The sequence below is a fragment of the Drosophila elegans genome, unplaced genomic scaffold (assembly GCF_018152505.1).
Source record: "Drosophila elegans isolate 14027-0461.03 unplaced genomic scaffold, ASM1815250v1 contig_149, whole genome shotgun sequence".
Classification (NCBI taxonomy): Eukaryota; Metazoa; Arthropoda; class Insecta; order Diptera; family Drosophilidae; genus Drosophila; species Drosophila elegans.
In genome coordinates this window covers 6,601,310-6,621,378 of record NW_024545513.1, presented here as the reverse complement: position 1 = coordinate 6,621,378, position 20,069 = coordinate 6,601,310, and the positions used below count along the sequence as shown (strand labels likewise).

Genomic DNA, 20,069 nt, shown 5'->3' with positions numbered 1-20,069 from the left:
AGAGTTTTATGGAAGAAGACCGGAAAGTATAGCTATCTCCTTCTAGTTCAGGAACTGAACTTTCTCCGTTTAAAATATAATTTTAAACTGAAATTAAACGCAACATAAGAATCATCGCTTGTTCTTCAGTTCTGTTTCGAGACTTTTTTTGAAACCCAAATCGAAGAAATATATTCTTGAGTATGTTCTCATAAAAATCTTTTATTTCATAAATCCTTTTTGGGCAAGTCGAAACCCTAATTTCTTAAACTAGCTAGTTTTCTATACATTTCTTGAAATATTTCGGATTAAATGCACAAGAGGAAGTCAAGCGGAGTGAAGAGAAAGGATAAGCCTGAAGAAATCTTTTTATAGATCCTATTAAAATTTATTTCTTATCTTGTCAAATTGTACAAACTACAAATTAGACTTGGGCTGTTGGTTTGGTAACTAAGACTTCAATTTAAGCATTTTGATAGTTGACAAAATGTACATATCTTTTTTATTTAGGTGTATTGAATTCATAGTCAAAAAGTAATATCCAATATAGTCTTTAGCATCCATAGCAGTATGAATGAATTGGTAGTTTTAAATGAATTCTTGAAAAATGGGCAGAGTTGATATAAAATAAAAACATACAGGATTTAAAGTAGTAGTTCAGACATGATTTAAACATATGCTACTAAAAATCGGAACAGTTTTTATGCCGTTCAGATATTAAATGCATTAAAAATCCGAGAGTAGAGCCCCAGCGGAGTCTTAACTTATACCAGAGCATCCCTTATTGATAAATCCTATTAAAATTTATTTCTTCTCGTCCAAATTGGTATACACTACACGCTAGCTTAGTACTGGTAGCCATCGGGTTGGTAGGGCCGTGCGAAGGGCGCGGGGGCGAAGGGCACGGGCGGCGGACGCCAGTTGGTGGGCGGTGGTCTGGGCGGCGGCGCCGGCATGCCGGGCGGTGCCCAGGCATTCGGTTGCATCATGCGCGGCGGTGGCGGAATGCCCATTGCCGGCGGCAGAGGCGGCTGACCGCCGGCCATCGGTGGCAGCGGCGGCGGCGGTATCGTGGCTGGGAACGGAGCGGGCTGGGGCACGGGCGGCGGCGGCGCAATCATGCCCATGTTGTTGTTCGAAACGGGCACCACTGGCGGCGGCGGGGCCATCATCGGTGGCGGCATCATCTGGCCCGGCATCTGCGGCATCATGTTCTGCACGGGCGCATCGGCGAACAGTTGATGCGGCCGGTCCGCATGGGCCGACGGATTCTGGGCGGCCAGCAGACGCTCCGCCGCCGAACCGTGCCGCTCACCCTTGTGGTCCTTCTTGAAGGCATAGGACACCGAAATGGGACGGTTGCACAGGTACTGGCCATTCATGGCGTCCATGGCCGCATCGCTGGCCTCGAAGCTGGCAAAGTTGATGAAGGCAAAGCTCTTCGACTTGCCCGTCTCCGGATCTCGCATGATCTTCGGCGTCTGCAGGATCACCCCGAAGGCGGAGAATGTATCGTACAGCAGCTTCTCGTCCACCTCCACGTCCAGGTTGCCAATGAAGATGTTGGCGCCCACGTCCAGATTCTTCTGGTGCGCCGACGCCTTGTTCACGCGTATCGGTTTGCCATATAGCTTGATCATGTTCATGATCTTTATGGCATAGTCGGCGTCTTCCTCGCTGAGGAACTCCACGAATCCGTAGCCCTGGTGCATTTGGGTGACCCGATCCTTGGGCATGTGTACGTTGACTGTAGGGGCAAGCAGGGATTATTGAATATGCTTGAGATAAGCTGGGAAACACTAGACACTCACCCACTGGTCCCGCCTGGACAAATAGCTCCCAAAGCAGCGTTTCCGACACCTTGTCGTCCAGACCGCCGGCATAGATGGTGGCATCTGTGGAGGAATCACAGGGGGCTGGTTAAGAAGGGCCACCGGGGATCAGTGCTCCTCAAATCACTCACCTTGGTTGCGTTCAGCAATTGGACCTGCCGCCATTTTGACACTATTTCTATAAACAAAACCAAAAATTAATTTTCGGCGTTTTTAACATGCAAATTCCCTAAGGCCTATCGATAGTTTTTTGGGGATGGCACAAACAAGAATGGGAGATGGGTGAAAAATCGACACATCGATAATTTGGGACTAATTGGAGACAATCGATGTTTCAGTTTATATCGAGTAGTTACCCGAATACATTGTTGGTATTTTGAAAGCGTAAAATATGTATTACTTTAAAATTTTGACTTTTTTTGCAGTTATGGATAACCTTCCCACAAAACTTGCTAAAATATATGGGTTTTTGTGTCAAAAATTCGTAGATTAGCTATAAAACTGTATGTAAAATTAAAAATGTGCTTTTCTCATTAAAATTATAAGAAATTGAGCTACAAATTGTCTAAGCTTAAAATAATTTAAGCAGGATTAAATAAAAACTTAACAAGATTAATTAATTATAAAACACCTATCGTTAGAGGTAATATCACTCCAATCGGAAAATTTTATATTGTTGGGCGAACTTATAAGTCATTGGAGTTAAATGAACTGAAACTAAAGAATTTGTTTTAAGGTTCCAGTCACTATCTTTTACCGCTCCGCCCATTCTTGACTAAAAAATGAAATTTAAATTTTTAAATAGGTTAGTAAAAACACATTCGATGTGCTCGAGCGATGGCTCCCATCCCTACTATCGATAGATCGATTGGCCGCGCTGGCTAAGAACTCAACTCTAATTTTTATGTAATGTCACTTTGTTGTCGTTTGTTACAAGAAGCAAGGAAAATTCGTGCTAGAAACCAAAGAACCAAGCCCCCAATATCCGTGCGCTGTGATGTGATAATCAATTGTGTGTAAATAATGAATTGTCATCAGATATTGAGCGGCGCATGCAATGCAGGCGACCGGTGCTTCGCGATTGGATCCGTGGAAGGCATACCATTTACAGTAAGCGATGAAGAATCAGAATCGAAATCGAATCAAAAATCGGAGGAGGAATCAGCATTATTTGCAAAGCATTGATTGCCTCCCCCCGGCCACGCCTCCCCAATCATTGCCCGTTAGATTACTTTGGCCCGTTATTTTAGCAGTCTCCTCCCCAACTTCCAATTGGAAACGGGGCATCATCATCGTCATTCCAACCAGAACCGATCGCAGCACGTCTTTAATGTTTTTATTTACATATTTGCATGTGTGTGTGTCTCCGTCTGCGTGTGTGTGTGTACGGCTTATGTGTATGGATTTTTGCCACACTTGGTGGTCAATTAAAAAAATCAAATGCAAATGATGAGATAGAGAACTTTTTGTGTGTGTGTGTGTGTGGATGTGTGGCGTGCTGCGCTGTGCAAATTCGATAACAACAAAAGCTGAAAATGTTTGTTTTCACCTGCATTTACATACTTGGCCAGCAATTAATTACATTTTACATTTTTAAGGTCAAGTGCTGGCAGTAAACAAGCCGCACGCACACATGCGTAAGTAGCTGCCAGCAGTCGTGTGGGTGAAAGTGTTTGAGTGTGTTTGTTTGTGTGTACCCTTCGATTGGTCAGGTGGCCTTTGATGCCCTAATTTCGCAGCTTGCAGGTTGTCCCCCTCCCACTCACCCGCTGGCCCACTCTCCCGCACTCCCTTTCTCTCTTTCCCTCTCTGTCTCTCCGTCACACGTCAATGGCAAATTGGAATTATAAACGGCCATAAAAAACGTGAGCACGCATTTATAATGTGCTTTTTTCGATCCCTATACTATATGGTACCATATATACTATATGCTGTTAGAACATTTTGTATATATTTTACCTTATTTACCTCCCTTAATTGTTATGATAGAAAGAATTTCATTTGGTATGCCCAAACAATAATAAAATAGCAATGCTTTAAAATAACTCTCAAATGTTGGTAATCAGATCTAATATTTATACCCTTACCTGAAGCTATTTCAAATTATAAACAGTCCATAAAAAACACGAGCACGCATTTATAATGTGCCTTTTCGATCCCCACACTATATGGTACTATATATGTATAATATTGGTGTATATTTACCCCTAATGTTTATCCGATCAAGAGACCGTGCTGTGTGTTTTGCCTGTAAGCCTTCAGAAGCATAATTAACTGTGCACATTTCGCCATTCTAATGAGAGGCCCCACGGGGCGTATGTGTACTTTCTATATTCTATTCTATTATATTCTATTCTGTAATCAGCACCGCTGTTGACACAGTCCCCCGTTCACAGACCCTCGTTTTTCCACCCGCCTTTTGCGCCATATCATTTGCCATCATTTCAATTTGCTTAAGTTCGAGTGCATGCATATGTGAATAATAATATTTATATAGTACATGGTCGGAACGAAAGAGAGTCCCCTGGCGCCACCTAACGGGTCTTGGGGGAAACACGAACACCCCCGTCCCAACAAAAAAAAAACCCATGAATAAGAAGCTATGTGTCGAAACAAGAATTTAAAAATAAACCCATGAATACCCATTTTTATGCTAGTAATATAAACTATGTAGAAGCCATGAATACCCTTACTTACATTATAAATATTCCCACAATATAGCTTATTTTAATTGTTTCTATAAAAGTAAAACAAAATTATAAAACAGCCAAATGCCCTTCTATATTAAATAATCTTATCTGTGAAATTAATGACTTGGTAATCGGAATGATTGAAAAAACCTGAATTTTTAATAGGTAAAAAAGACTTAACGGGCTTTAAAAATCTAGGAAAGTAGAACAGTTAAAAATAAACCCGTCACCAAAGAGTAGTTGATACCCTTTTTCTATTATAAAGTAAGCAGATGACGAAACAGTTGATGCCCTTGCAAATGAGTTAGGAATCGCAAAAGAGTAAAAGATTCTATTAATATAAATAAGTAAATAAATTAGAAGAGTTTTTATCTAAAGCTCAGATATCATTATTGTGACAATTTATTTCCAGGCAACGAAAAGGAGGTTTACATTCCACTGTCATGATAACGAGCACTAAAGCCCCTCTGCATTGCGAAAAAATCTCTATTTATATATCACGGTTATAACCAAATAAGAGAACCATAATCTATCAAATCAATGAACTTATTATTCGATAAAGTTGACTGGGACCCAACCTTTTCCACCAAAATTGTCAGTTATCCTTTCAACGCTCTTGATATAAAATCAAAGAAATTTTACTTATATTTGTAATCCATAGAATCATCCAATAGGCTTACAAAAAAATGTTTAATTGATCTCAACTTTAACTTTATTAAATGCCTCCTCTTTTTTTCTTATATGCTATACCCCGCCTTTTTAAACGGCGTCGCAGGGTATTCAAATTTGTGCCCACGTTAATGAGCATATCAGCGACAGCTCAACAAATAAATCAAACACACTTTAGCTAACCAGGTAACCAAACATGATGTGGCAAGAGCCTTGTCAGCCCGCCTGATAAGCCAGTTAACTGGACAGTTGGGGTATTGTTATCGATATATACCCATATATACATACATATATATATATGTATACCTTCCCCCCATATACACTTGAAAACAAATACCCCCGGAGAGCACATAACGATCGTATAATGCTTAGATTAACTGCAGTAAAGTCTAGCCACTTATTATGCCATTGTTTTGTGCAATTTTCAGGCCTACGCCGCCGGCTGCAATGTGGTCATCCTGGCGAGCACATTCGAGCGCGTCCAGATCATTCCGGGCGCCAACCATGGCTATGTCAAGATATCCGCTCTGGACTGCAGCACCGATACCGGAAAGATAGCGGCGGCCTATGAGAACAAGATATGCATTTTTGAGCCCACGCCGGTGATTGAGTCCAGCAAGCACAACACCCACTTTTTGGACTACAGGTTATAACCAGATAAGCTATGGTTGTAAACGATGCAGCAGCTGAATAAACTTTAAGGAAATGACAAAAGAAACAACGGCATAGACACATCGTATGACTTTCTCCTTAAGAAAATAACAAAACACTTGAAAGATGTCTGGTTTATATGTTTTTTATAGTGATCTAAATATCACATGCCGCTGCATCGTTTACAACCAGTCTGAAATGGCACTCTTATTAACCCAATTCTTGACTGTTTCCCTCGCAGATGGGTGCAAACGGGCTCGTTTACCAGCCACTCGAGCGTGGTGACCCTGTCCTGGAATCTAGAGGGCACCCGTCTCCTGACCGGCGGCACCAACATCCAGCTGTGGAAGAGCAAGTCACCCACTCACCAGCAGGAGGAGGAGCACACGGGTGAGTTGGCCATGGGTTTGGGTATACAACCCACTCGACTGACGCCCTCTGCTGCCAACTATTGATTGGCGTGGGAGAAGATGAATCACAGTTTCCTCCAAGTGGTTGAAATGGGGTTCTGAGGGGGGTTTTCACATTATACAGTAGTTCTGATGACATCAGTGGCTTTTTCCTAATTTATTTTCTGATTTTTTAAAGGCATACTAAATCACTTTAGCTATTTTTTGTTTTACGTAATTCCTTTTTAAGCTTGGCTTGGCCTAAAAAACTATAGCTGTAATTTAGTTTAATTTAAAAGTACACTTCTCCAAAAGTATAGATACTGTTTTTTTTAAATGTAGGATTTTGGGAAACCAAATTCCCAAGTTTAAAATCTACTAAGTAATAAATTTTTGTCTCCTGTGTTTTTTTATTCGATTTTCAATAGCTAAGTTTTGTATACTGATACTTATTGAGCAGCTTGTTTATGCTGCATTACCTTACTGTAAGCTCTTTTCTTAGAAACCTTTTTATAAGCTATAGCATTTATTTGATTTTCGATAGCCAAGCTTTCTAATTACTAACATTCCAATTGTGTTCTTAGAAAACCCCTGCAAGAGTGTCATTTGAAGCCACACTTTTGTAATGAAAATTCCATATTTTTTTTTGTTTTCCTTTTAACTAGGCGTCAAGTTCGAGATTGGCGAGAGCAAGGAGCCGAAGCAACTGAATAACGCCCAGTCGGAGGATGTGTCCACGTGGGAGAACATTTGGAGCTGCCAGACGGCCATACCCATTTACCACATGGCATTTAGTCCGGATGGGACGCTCTTCGCCACCTGCGGCCGCAACGATCGGCTGGTGAAGATCTGGTACGAGAACAAGCAGGTTCTCTTCCCGGCCAAGGGCACCTCCTCGGTGGGCGGGGCAGTGACCGGCGGCGGGGCCTCATCCTCCGATGCCACTGGCTCCGGATCCGGATCCGGATTCGGCGGAGAGCTGAACTTCACGTACGTGTATATCGCCCATCCGCGTGCCGTGTCCAACATTGTGTGGCGCAAGACGAGCAAGTACATGCCCAAGGGATCGGTGGCCAATATGCTTGTGACCTCCTGCCTGGACAACATCTGCCGCATCTGGATCGAGACGGTGCTGCCGGACGACGGCATGGTGAACATGACCCAGTTCGATCCGATGGCCTCGCAGAATCCCAAATTCCGGACGCATCGGCACAAGCATCGCTTCATGCAGCGGCTGAAGCACATGAAGACCTGCTTCCACATCCGTCGGCACATGAAGGCCGGAGCGAATGCCGGACCAGGTGGGCTGGCCAGTGGCGGCATCGGCGGCGTCGGCGGCGCCGGCGGAGTGTCCAGTGGCGGCGCTGGCGGAGGCGTGGCCGGTGCCATGGGCAGCTCGCCGGCCAGCTATAGCAATTACTTGGGTCCCATACCATCGCTGCCGTCGTCGTGCAGCGTCCACGACTTTCATTCGTACGGCTTCCAGGGATCCGGAGTGACGCCCGGCATGCACTTCCACCTGGCCGCCTCGATCAATGCGGAAACGGACATACCGCTGGTCCCCTCCATGCAGACCAGCGATCCGGCCAACCAGAACGTGTTCATCCTGCACTGGCTGAACAACAAGGAGATGCATTTCACGCTCCAGGCGGAGGCCATACTGCAGGAGCTCACCAAGAAGGTGATCGACGAGGAGAACGGTCATGGCCATGGCCATGGCCATGGCAATGGCAATGGCAATGCCTCCAGCGGTGGCGTCGATCTCCCAGACGATGCCCATGGTTCCCATTCGCAGGCGCATGCGCACAAGAAGTACCTGCGCTCCTCCAAGTCCGTCTCCGTGGACGACAGTGGCGAGGAGTACAGTCGCTATTCGCAGCACACCGCTGGCACGGCCATGGGCGGTCCGGGAGGAGTTGGAGGAGGAGTTGGTCTCCATTTGAACTCCATGTCCAACACAACGTCACAGAACTCGCTGAACAACGAGCCGGCGCATCCGATAACCCAACTGGTGGACTCACTGGACAACAAGATCGAGTGTCTGCTGCGCGACTGGCACCAGAGTCCCGATCTGCTCTTCGCCATCCATCCGGTGGACGGGAGCTACCTGATCTGGGTGATTGAGTGGCTGGACGACTACTATCCCGGCTCGTTCCGGCAGGCGCAGGTCTCCTTCTCCACGCGCATCCCGTCGGCCTTTCCGCTGGGCGACGCCATGTCCATGTCCACCACGGTCAGCCTGTTCAACACGGGCACCCATCCGCTGGCCTTCCGCGACATAGCCAACAATGTGCGCAGCAAGGACGAGTTCCACAAGGGTCATGCGGACGACTCCTCGCTGAAGAGCGCCGACCAGCACTCGGGGCAGACGTACGAGCGGCACGACGAGGAGCAGGAGGATGCGGCCGGCGAGGATGAGGAGGCCGACCGCGATGGCGATGCGGCTGGCGAGGATCAGGAGGCCAGCAATGCGGAGGCCAGTGGCGCTGCGGGTGGAGCGGGTGAGCACAGCAGCAGTTCGCAGGACTCGGCTGCAGCGGCCGGTGGCAGTGCTCTGCCATTGAACGTCTCGCCATCGGTGTCCATGGTGACCAAGCACTCGAACGGCACCCTCAACCTCTGGCAGCTGACGTTCGCCTTCAAGACCAAGTTCACCCAAGTATTAAGCATCGGCCATGTGAGCCGCGCCTCCGGCCATCGATTCCGGGTGAACGACATCACCTGCCACCCGGTGCTGCCGCTGCTCGTCTCCACCTCGCACCACAACCTCCCGGACTCGGAGGCCAAGTCGCCGATGTCGCCATTCGAGCAACCCTTGAGTGGCGGCACCGGCCTGCCGACGTCCGGTGGCGGAACAGGCGGCCCGTCGACCGGATCGAATGGCGACAAGGATGTCTTCACGCCCACCGGCTTCTGTTCGGAGTTGATCCTGTGGCGCGTCGACTCCGTGGGACCGCTGTGCCACTCGGGCGGCGTCAGTGAGCTGGCGCGCATCAACTCGCCGGAGATCTCGGCATTCAGCAACGTGGCCTGGATACCCACGCTGCTGCCGAGCACCACGCTGGGCAGCTACAGCAACTCCCCATCCGCGTGCTTTGTGGCCAGCGATGGCGAGAATCTGCGCGTCTATCAGGCGGTCATCGATGCCCGCACCCTGCTGGCGGAGATCTCGTGCTCGGAGAACCTCAACACGCTGCACAAGTCGCACTCGCTGTCGTCGATGATCTCGAACGCCTCGTCCACGATGCGGGCGCAGCGTTCGGCGCTGCACGACAAGCTCAAGGTGGTGTCCCAACAGTCGACGGCCCGGCCCGGCTGCATCCTGCAGCTGGACGCCATCTCGGATGCCAAGCACGACTGGCAGAATACCCAGTTTCTGCACGTCTTCCAGGCGCAACTGATCACGGGCGGCCAGCGCAGCAGCGCCCAGCTCACGGATCCCCACGATCTGGAGGAGCCGCGCCTCAACGCCCTGCTCGAGTCGGACATGGACGCCATTGTGGATCTGCAGCGCAATGCCGACTTCGAGGAGCCCTTCTACATTGTGAACATCGAGAAGACGCTGCGCGGCAGCACCATACACATGTGGCGCATTGTCATCAGCTCCAAGCAGCAGAGCTCCTTCCTCTCGGAGACGGCCATGTATGTGCCCGATAGCAACCTTACCCAGGAGCCCGACGAGGAGGGAGGTGGACCAGGCGCCGGTGCTGGCAATCCCAATCCGCGACGCATGTCACAGGGCGCCGAAACGCTGACGGGAGCCGAACATTTTGGCCCACAAGTGGAGGCGCCGCACATCTCGATCACCACGAAGAAGGTGTGCACCCAGGAGCTGCCGCTACCCGAGGGCGTGGACGTGATCCATGCCTCGCCAGCGGCCGGCCATCTGAGCAGCTCCAGCATTTATCCGGCCTGCTTTGCCCCCTACATCATTGTGACGGCCTGTTCCGATTCCATTTCACGTTTCTGGAAGTGTGAGCCCATGGGCAACCATGACGATGATGATGAGTCCGAAGGTGATGCCTATCACTGGAGCGAGTGGAAGATGTTCAGCCGCATCCAGCAGTCGGCCATTGAGATACCGGGACAGCCGCTGAACATCAGTGCCGCCTATTCGGGGCGCATTGCGTGTGCGTACAAATACGGCAAGAGTTTCACGCGACCCAACAAGGGACCGGATCCGGACTCGCGCTACGTCAATCTCTGTGTGGCCATCTACGAGTGCGAGAGCTCCGGCGGCAGTGAGTGGGTGCTGGAGGACACCATACACCTGAAGAACGTCCATCTGCCGCGCATCAACATCGGCCACGGCATCGATCTGAGCTACCTGCACGACAGTCGCCTGCTGGCCAAGAAGCAGCGCCTCAACCAGGTGCTGCACACCTTCGCCCACGACGCCGAGGGTCGATCGCCGCGCAGTGGCGAGACCACGCCGGAGCTGGCCGTCAACCGGCAGCCCTCGTCGGTGGCTGCCTCCGGATTGCTGACGGTGCCCAGTTTTAGCACCTTGCAGTCGCTGCGCAAGAGCATCGCGGAGAATGGCAACACGTGTCCGCTGACGCAGAAGCATCTCGTCCAACTGGACTGGGTGAGCAAGGAGGATGGCTCACACATCCTCACCGTGGCCGTGGGCAGCAAGATCCTGTTGTACACGCCCGTCAGCTCGGACATTGCCCAGGCCAACATTAAGGCCATGAAGGAGTCGCGTTCGGTGAATCGTCCCATTTTGCGCAAGGCCAGCTCTTTGGCGCAGCCGAACTTTGTGGACGAGATACGGTGGATGAAGCTGCGCCAGATCGATCTGCAGACGGCCGATGGCCTGCCGCCGCTGCCCATGCAAATCTCGTGGGTGCGCGACGGCATCCTGGTGGTGGCCATGGACTCGGAGATGCATGTGTACTCGCAATGGAAGCCGCACTACTCATCGCACTTTGCCGCTGCGGCGGCGGCAGCGGCTGGCGAGGATGTGCCCGATACGCGAAATCTGCGGGACGAGGATCTGCGCTCCCTGGCCAACGAGTCCACGCAGCTGCGGCTGAAGAACGTGGCCTCCATGCCGCTGATCAGCAAGGTGAGCACCGCCAATCTGCAGCTCTTGTCGCACGACAAGAAGCGTCGTTTGGGCAACACCAGCATGGCCAATATGAATGGTGGTGGCCCTGGTTTGGGCGGAGCAGCAGGAGGCGGACCAGGAGGCGCTGGAGGAGCTGGTCCCTATGGCTCTGCGGGAGCGGATGATGGCGGCAGCGATGATTACATGACCGATTTCGGCCTGTTCCAGGCATCGCGCATTGCGTGTCCCGTGCTGCCGCAGTACCATCCCAAGCAGCTGATGGAGCTGCTCAACTGCGGCAAGATACGCTGGGTGAAGGCCATCCTGGCGCATCTGGTGCGCTGCATGAGCAGCGGCACCAGCTCCACGGGTGCGGGTGCGGGTGCGGACGAGGATGGGTATGCCAGGCAGCGCAGCTGGTCCCGCTCCCGCACACTGAGCATCAGCTATACGGCCGACCAGAACATACAGGCGGAGCATCGGGGCAGCACCACCCAGATACCCGAGGAGCTGATGCTCGACTATGCCGAGATCAACTCCATTCCGCCGCTGCCCCTGTGGGTGCTGCTCAACGCGGACCGCGAGACGCCCGGCCAGAGCAACAACTATGCCGAGGGTGACAAGGACTACGACGAGCTCTTCGACATGCACAACTCCGAGGACAATCTGGACGAGCTGCTGAGCGAGGGCGACGAGAAGAAGCGACAGGAGCGGCGACTCTCGCTGCCCGAGAAACACTCCATCTCGCACTTTGGCCCGCGCCAGGGACAGCTACTGTCGCGCCTCCTGACCCACACCCATCTGCCCGGCCTCTCCTCGCTGGACCAGATGCATCTGCTGGCCCTGGCCGACACGGTGGCCACCTGCAATACGGATTTCTCCGACAAGTTTGCCGCCGATCAAAGCAAATCGAGTGGTGGCGGTGGCGGCGGAGGTGGCGGAGGGGGAGGTGGAGGAGGAGCTGGATCAGGAGCTTCAGGTGTCAAGGATGGCAGCACTAGCACCGATTCACTGGACGATTGCGGCCTGCGCTTCCTGCTGGCCATGAAGCATTTCACCTACCTGCTGCGCTGCCTGCCGCTGCAGCAGCGGGCGCAATTCCAGCGCCAGGGCGTGGGCACCTCCAACATTGTGTGGGCCTATCACTCGGAGAGCGAGGAGGAGCTCCTCAATCTGATACCCAGCTACACGAAGGGCGATCTGCGCTGGGCCACGCTGCGAGATCTGGGCGTGGGCTATTGGCTGAAGAACATCAATACGCTGCGAAGATGTGTGGAGAAGCTGGCCAAGTGCGCGTACCAGCAGAAGCAGGAGCCCCTGGATGCGGCCATCTACTATCTGGCCATGAAGAAGAAGTCACTGGTGTGGGGTCTGTTCAGGTCGCGTCGCGACGAGAAGATGACCGCCTTCTTTGGCAACAACTTTGCCGAGGATCGCTGGCGCAAGGCGGCACTGAAGAACGCCTTCGTCCTGCTGGGCAAACAGAGATTCGAGCATGCGGTGGCCTTCTTCCTGCTGGCCAACAGCCTCAACGATGCCATCGAGGTGTGCATGAACAAGCTGGAGGACTTCCAGCTGGCCCTCATCATAGCCCGTTTGTATGAGGGCGACGGCGAGGGCTGCTACTATCACCATCTGCTGCACGAGCACATACTGGGCACCGATGCGGAGACGGGACGCTGCGACCTCAGTCGCGCCCATCCCGATCCCTTCCTGCGCTCGATGACCTACTGGACGATCAAGAAGTACCAGGAGAGCCTGAACACGCTGCTGCTGAACAATGTGGGCAGCCTGCACAGCAGCTATCGGGAGGAGGACCTGCTGCGCCCCGAGCCGCAGGCCACCAATCCGAATGTGTTCAACTTCTACATCTACTTGCGCACCCATCCGCTGCTCATCAGGCAGAATATTGCATTGTCGGCACAGGAGAAGCGCATCGCCCATGTGGTGCTGTCCGGCTTCAACTATGCCGGCGATGCGGCACCCAGTGCGGTGGCCTGCGACAAGCAGCTCCAGCTGGAGGACTCCATCACGCCCATCGAACGGCAGCTGTACTTCACCACCGCCCACGGCCATTTCAAGAGTGGCTGTCCCGCTCTGGCGCTCGAGGTGCTCAACAAGTTGCCCCAGAAGATCAGCGACGATGCGGGCGGCAGTGTGGCGGGCAGCCAGGCGCAGGAGCGGGCCCAGCACAACAAGGAGGAGCTAATCAATACGGGCATCATGGACCAGTGGGGCGCCACGCCATCGAACACGGCGGATGCCTTCGATTGGGGTGCTCCCGTGGCCACCGAAACGGAGGCCAAGTTCGAAATCAAATGGGACGACGAAGAGGATGAGGATGCGGATGCGGATGATGAGGAGCTGCGGCTGGAGCGTGATGAGCCAGAGTTGGCCACGCCACAGCCACAGGCACAGTCATCCATCCTGGGACGAGGCAAATCGAATGGCAGTGACCACAAGATGGACATCATGGCCCAGCAGCTGAAGTTCGTGGCCTGCCTGAAGATCCTCATGGAGGAGCTGTCCACGCTGGCCACCGGCTTCGAGGTGGATGGCGGCCAGCTGCGCTACCAACTGTACATGTGGCTGGAGCGCGAGGTGGAGGCCCTCAAGCAGCTGTGCAACTACTGCAGCCAGGCGGAGCAGGCCAGCCACGAGGCGGGCGACGCGGATGCGGAGGCCCGCGACAAGGAGATGAACGCCAGCATCTACCCCAGCACGGAGCGACCTACGCTCCACGAGATCCTCATGCAGGACAAGCAGGACTTCGAGGCCAAGGTGATGCGGGCGGCCAAGCGCAAGAGGTGGCTCAAGGGTAAGTTCCATATGGCTTAATATTTATTGATTTATTTATTTAAAATTATAAGCCCATCGCGAAAGTAAATAGTACATCATTTCGTTGTATGTGTACTTTACGTTATGGTTTTAATTTTTTAATGCATTTTGATTTTGGAAAAAAGAATCTTGGTTTATATTTCATACATTTCTTATATTTGTTAATATTTAAGTGTTCCCAAGCATATCATAGTTATTTTTTTAAAGTTGATTGAAATCTTTTGTGACTAACTAAAAATATGCCTGTACTTGTAGCGTTTGAATATAATATTATAAATAATATTAAAAGCTAAGAGCACTGTCAACTATAAGGTTAAGGTGACTACTTTGAGTTACTTATTTAGTTAAAAACTTAAGATTTTATTATTAATGTTTTTTATTTATTTTTTTAATTAATTTTTTTTTATGTTTTCTAGTAAATTATTTTTTTTATGAGTTCAACACCTGTTTTAATTTCAAAAGTATGTTTTACAACTTATTAAAAATACAAAAATAATTCTTGTAATTGCGTACAGATGAACAGAGTAGAGAAATGTAATGAATGAGAAAGTAGTTTGGGAAAAAAAGGTTTAAATAATAAAAGCTTCGAATTATTTACTAAATAAGTAACTTTAAAAATAAATAATTTTTAGAGAGTATATATTTACTTTTTCTTTATATAAAGATTCTGTTTTCCAAAATCAAAAATGTACTAAACAACTAAAGTCATATGTGTTTATAATATGAAATGATGTACCAATTAGTAGGCTTCATATTTTACGATACATCTGTGTCCTTAAGTATCAAACTCCAACTAATAATGGACTATGTTTGCAGCCAATGAGACGCTGCTCCGCACCCTGCTGAGCTACTGCTCGCTGCACGGAGCCAGTGGCGGCGGTTTGGCGTCCGTGCGCATGGAACTGGTGCTGCTGCTGCAGGAACTGCAGCAGGAGAAGACGCAACAGCAGCTGCTCAGTCCGCTGCCCTTCCCCACCACGCTGCCGCTGCTGAGCGCATGTGTGGCGGGCAACAAGACGGTGATCGCCGATCCCATCAAGTACCTGCAGTCGCAGACGGTGGACATGCTGCAGAGCATCATCAAGGTGCTGCCCTTCCCGGGCATCGAGCCGAGTGCCCTCAGCGAGATCTTCGTGCTGAGGGACCTGGCGGTGGCCCTGTCGTCCTGCATCTACCAGTCGCTCTGCGACTCCGAGAGCTTTGTGGTGAACAACGCGGCCTTCAATCCGAGCTACCCCAGTCCGGGCATGGAGAACATTGCGAAGATCAACTCGTCATTCGAGTGCAGCTACCTGGTGGGCAGCCGGAATGCCTACGGCCGGCGGCGCAAGTACTCCACGGATGAGCCTGCTGGCGTCTGCACCACTCCGTCCAAGTGGCCGGGCGTGACCAATCTGCGTGCCCTGTTGGCCCGCGAGAAGGACGAGGATGTGCCCAAGCTGAATGTGCTGCTGCTGGAGTCCTTCGTCTCCACGTACATGGCACTCTTCATCTACTCGCTGTCCACCTGCGACAGTCGTCTGCTGTACCGCCTGAGTGGCCAGAGCTTCAACAACGAGACCTGGTCCACGCTCTTTGGCGGCGGCATGAAGAAGCTGCTCATCAAGCCGGCGGCGGCACAGCCATCCAGTCAAATGGTGGCCGCTGGTGGAGGAGCAATTGCCACTGGTGGTTCCACCTCCGAGGAGCCAACGGATGAGAATAGCGTTTGGAATACGGTCACGTCCATAACGAAGCAACGCATGAAACTGAACATGAAGATACTGGGCAGCTTTAGCCAGAACAGCACTTCCAGCAACATGAAGGAGGACAAGCCCACGTACCGCGAGCAGTTTATGCCGCCGGAGACATCCATGCTGTCCTACTTCCTCACCAAACCGCCCACAACCGGTGGGTCATTGCTTTTGTTTGACTGTTTTCACCAACTTAACCGACATGAATCCCTTCCAGAATGCGATGACTACGACACGGACGACTCGCACGAGTCGGACAACGAGGAGGAGGAGGACGACGACGACGATGTGAATGTGAGCCGGTCGCAGCTGAAGGCCAAGGACAATACGGAGCACACCAATCCCACGTCGTACTCGTGGAGCATTCTGCGCCTGGCGCTCATCAAGATCAGCACGCACAAGATCCAGGAGCTGGTCAAGGTGGCCGGCATCGAGCTGCAGGGTAGTTGTAACATTTCATCCATCCCCTCGCCATCCATTCACTAAGCTGCTTGCATCTATATTCCTCTCCCCATTTCCACATCCAGATTTGCCCGTGATCAGTCCACTGTCGCACGAAGTGCTGAGGACGCTCAATCGCTGGCAGGACTTTGCCCTGAACGACCTCATTGCCCGTGGGCCACCGTCGCGCAACTATATTCCCGGATGCTATGCGGAGAGCGGCATCAACGGACTGGCCATCCACAAGTACCGATCGCTGCTGAACAAGGACAACACTCCGTTCGTTTCGGGATCCTCGGCTGGCCCCATCCGGCGACTGTGGAACTACCTGGTGCGACAGGAGCCCGCCCAGGAGGTGTTCATCAAGAGCATCTTTGGCAAGAACATGGAGCCGAGCACGCGGGGATCGCACCACACCCACAACGACAACGAGACCGATGAGGGTGAGTGCCTTGTCTCACCCGTTGATTGTAGAGTAAAAGGGTATATATTAGTCGATATCTCGGTTACTATTCAAACTAGAGATAAGGGACTTAACAAGCAGGTTCTAGTTATGCCTACGCAGCAAAGGTTTATTTAAAGACTTTGCCACCTCCACTCTAACGCCTAGAAATCGCGAAATTCTCTCATGTCACTCTGAGACTAGTTGTTGGGCAAAATATGTTTAATCGGTCAATATATATCGGCACACCAAAAATTGTTCAAATCAAACATATATATTTTAAGTTATTGGCAAATAAGTTATATTATGACGTCACTGTTTTTTAAGAGAGAGCAGAAGAGACGAGGTGCAACTCGCTCTTAACTTGTAGTGTTCACCCAGCATTTCTGCAGATGGCGCCACCTAAACCCCGATTATTGGCATATTTATTATTTTTGAATTGGTTAGCTTAGTTCACTCAGTAACTCTGCAGATGGCGCCACCTAAAACCCAATTATTTTCAAGAGGCAAATTTATTATTTTGAAATTGACTAGCTAAGTATGCCGTTCCTTCTTGTTTATAATTGGATTATTCCCAAAATGATTATACTAAATTGTTGACTACTCCCCCTTGCAGGTCAATCCCATTCGACCAACGAGAATACCGACCACATTCGCATCATTCACAAGGATCACGAGTCGATATTGTCCTTCTGCTTGAAGAACAACAGCTCCTCGATGATTGCGTTCGCCAATCCGCGGGAGATCCAAGAGTTCGACATCTCGCTGCTGCTGGAGTCGCCGAATTGGTACGAGGATGAGTGCGACTACGACATGATGAACCTGTCCAAGGATGCGGACACCAACAGTTCGTCCTTCCTGATCATTCAGACGCAGGAGCAGTAAGTCTAATTTACCATCTGGCAATTGTTTCTCCATTGATGGCTGCTACTCTACTCTACCACTTGCAGAAACCAATTTGGAGGCAACAGCAATGCCTACAGCGAGTCCAATGCCAGCACACAGAGTGCTTCGCAATCGGGACGCGGCACATCCATGGTGAGTTGTGATGATCCTCTCAAGCATTCTAAGCTTTCAATTGACAATTTTCATGTGCAGGTGCTGCGCCACAAGGTGGACAATGTGAAGCGCATGAGCGCCCATCCGCTGATGCCGCTATACCTTACCGGCGGTCAGGATGGATCCGTGCAGATCTGGGAGTGGGGTCACCAGCAGCCCGTCTGCTCGCCCCGCACATCGGGCACCTTTGCCAAGGTGACGCGATGCCGCTTCTCGGAGCAGGGCAACAAGTTCGGCATCGGCGATGGCGACGGCAAGCTCAGTCTCTGGCAGGCGGGCATCGCCTCACAGAACAATCGTTCGTTTATAGTGAGTTTGGCATTGGAATGTCTTCTCATCTGCAGTTTATGTTACTCATTTCAAAACCTTGCACCACTTTCTCGTTGCAGAGCTACCAGTGCCACAACAAGGCCCTGTCCGATTTCGTGTTCCTTGGTTCCTGCAGTCTCCTGGCCAGCGGTGAGTTTACTGATTTCTTTCCAGATTCCTCTCTATAAATTTCAATCCTCTTTGACAGCTGGTCAAAGTTCCGAGAACAAGAACATCAACATCTGGGACACACTGCTGCCCCACAAGAAGTCCTGTGTGTCGGGTGAGATTTGGATTAAGAAAAAATCTAACATTTAAACATTTTTTGTTTTACAATTTATGTTTACTATCTAAAATATCCCAAAATTTCAAGATTCAATTCGAACAATAATATGAGCATTAAAAGAAATGAATCCTGTCTGATGAGTTAAATTTTAAATGCTTTTTTTTCTATACTTTATACTTTTTTAGTTATTTATTTATATATTTGCCAAAACAATGTTTACTGACCTTTGACTTTTTGACCCCCTAAGTATGAGTATTTGATTGCTAATGAGAGAATCCTTTACAGCCTTCACCTGCCACGACCAGGGATCTTCCTGTCTGGTGTTCGCTCCGCAGCACCAGGTGCTCATCTCGTGCGGCAAACGCGGCGATGTTTGCGTCTTCGATGTGAGACAACGTACGCTGCGCCATCGCTATCAGGTGGGTGTTTGGATGGACTGGATTACCAATTACCAATTGCTAGACAATAATCAATTGCATAACTTCGACAGGCCCATGATAGCACCATTAAGTGCATAGCTCTGGATCCGCACGAGGAGTTCTTTGTCACTGGCTCCATTGAGGGTGACATTAAGGTAAGTTTCGACTGAGTACTAATCTTAGAGAGAACTCTGTTGAATAACCAAGTGATTGTTTGTTTTGCCGCCGCAGATCTGGGACATGAATCAGTTCATGCTGATCAACACGTTCCCGCATGAGCATGCCAAGAACGGATTCTTCAAGCACACCGGCCAGGGCGTCAGCCAGGTGTACGTGGATCCCTTCGGACGGCTCTTCTCCTGCGGCTCCGATGGCTGCATGAAGGTGCGCCTGCTGGTGGAGAAGGACAACATTGTCCACTCCGTGTATTGAAAGCTGTATTCTATCCGTAACATTTCTGCTGGCACGGATGCCCACGGATGTCCGTGTCTTGTTTCCTCTGCTCGTCTGTTTTTTTGTGTGTGTATGTGCCGCGGCAAAATAGGGGACGCAATTCGGGTTGCGAGTGTGTCCTGTGTCCTGTGTCATGTGTCCCCACAATATGTGTGTATTCTTTGTTAATCGTTGATTATTGTAAACTTTTTTTAATTGTATTTCCAATTTCCTACGTACAGATATACATATACATATACATACACATATATATATATATATTTTATTACTATTTTTATTTGCATAATTGTATTGTCCCATTAATTTTTTTTTTGTTGTTTTGTTTGCCCGTTTCCGTTTTGCTATTTAATGTGTGTGTTTTCCAAACGACGCAAAACAAAAAACGAAACTTGTGTCTGACTCGATTCGCTTGATTCGTTTCATGTTCTTTGAGTATTTCCTAAACAGACTATATACTATATACACTACTATACAGATACAAGATATATATTATATACATCTATTATATGCTTTAAATCAATTAATTATTATTATTATTATACGATATACAAGACATTCGACAGTATGGTAATTGATATGCTTACGAATATATATTACGATCTATGTCTTTGTGTTGAGCTTTGTGCAAAAATTTGTCTGTTGTTGAATCAATCAAGATATATGTATACCTAAAACGAAACTAAATGAATTAACTAAAAATAAATAAAGTGCAAAATGAATAAAAAAAAATTAATTAAACCAAACTATGGGTGTTTTAATAATGAACATGAATAATGAATAGAATATTTTTTTTGGAATGAGAAAATATCACACAATCGAAGCCAAA

At 49.5% G+C, this 20,069-nt stretch overlaps 2 protein-coding genes across 2 annotated transcripts; one reads left to right on the top strand and one right to left on the bottom strand.

Moving 5' to 3' along the window:
- Positions 1-185: 185 nt before the first annotated feature.
- Positions 186-2,066, bottom strand: LOC108141677 (splicing factor 3B subunit 4). Its single transcript, XM_017265156.2, has 3 exons — positions 1,943-2,066; positions 1,791-1,874; positions 186-1,726 (listed from the first exon to the last, which is right to left on the bottom strand). Exons 1-3 carry the CDS (start codon positions 1,974-1,976, stop codon positions 825-827), a joined length of 1,020 nt encoding a protein of 339 aa, XP_017120645.1. The 5' UTR covers positions 1,977-2,066; the 3' UTR covers positions 186-824.
- Positions 2,067-2,710: 644 nt separating this feature from the next.
- LOC108140890 (dmX-like protein 2) lies at positions 2,711-19,972 on the top strand. Its single transcript, XM_017263928.2, has 15 exons — positions 2,711-2,921; positions 5,599-5,816; positions 6,063-6,211; positions 6,876-14,081; positions 14,918-15,991; positions 16,052-16,276; positions 16,362-16,718; positions 17,334-17,598; positions 17,668-17,755; positions 17,816-18,085; positions 18,166-18,235; positions 18,294-18,368; positions 18,657-18,790; positions 18,862-18,945; positions 19,022-19,972. The coding sequence occupies exons 1-15, from the start codon at positions 2,835-2,837 to the stop codon at positions 19,220-19,222; spliced, it is 10,503 nt and encodes a 3,500-aa protein (XP_017119417.1). The 5' UTR covers positions 2,711-2,834; the 3' UTR covers positions 19,223-19,972.
- Positions 19,973-20,069: the final 97 nt, after the last annotated feature.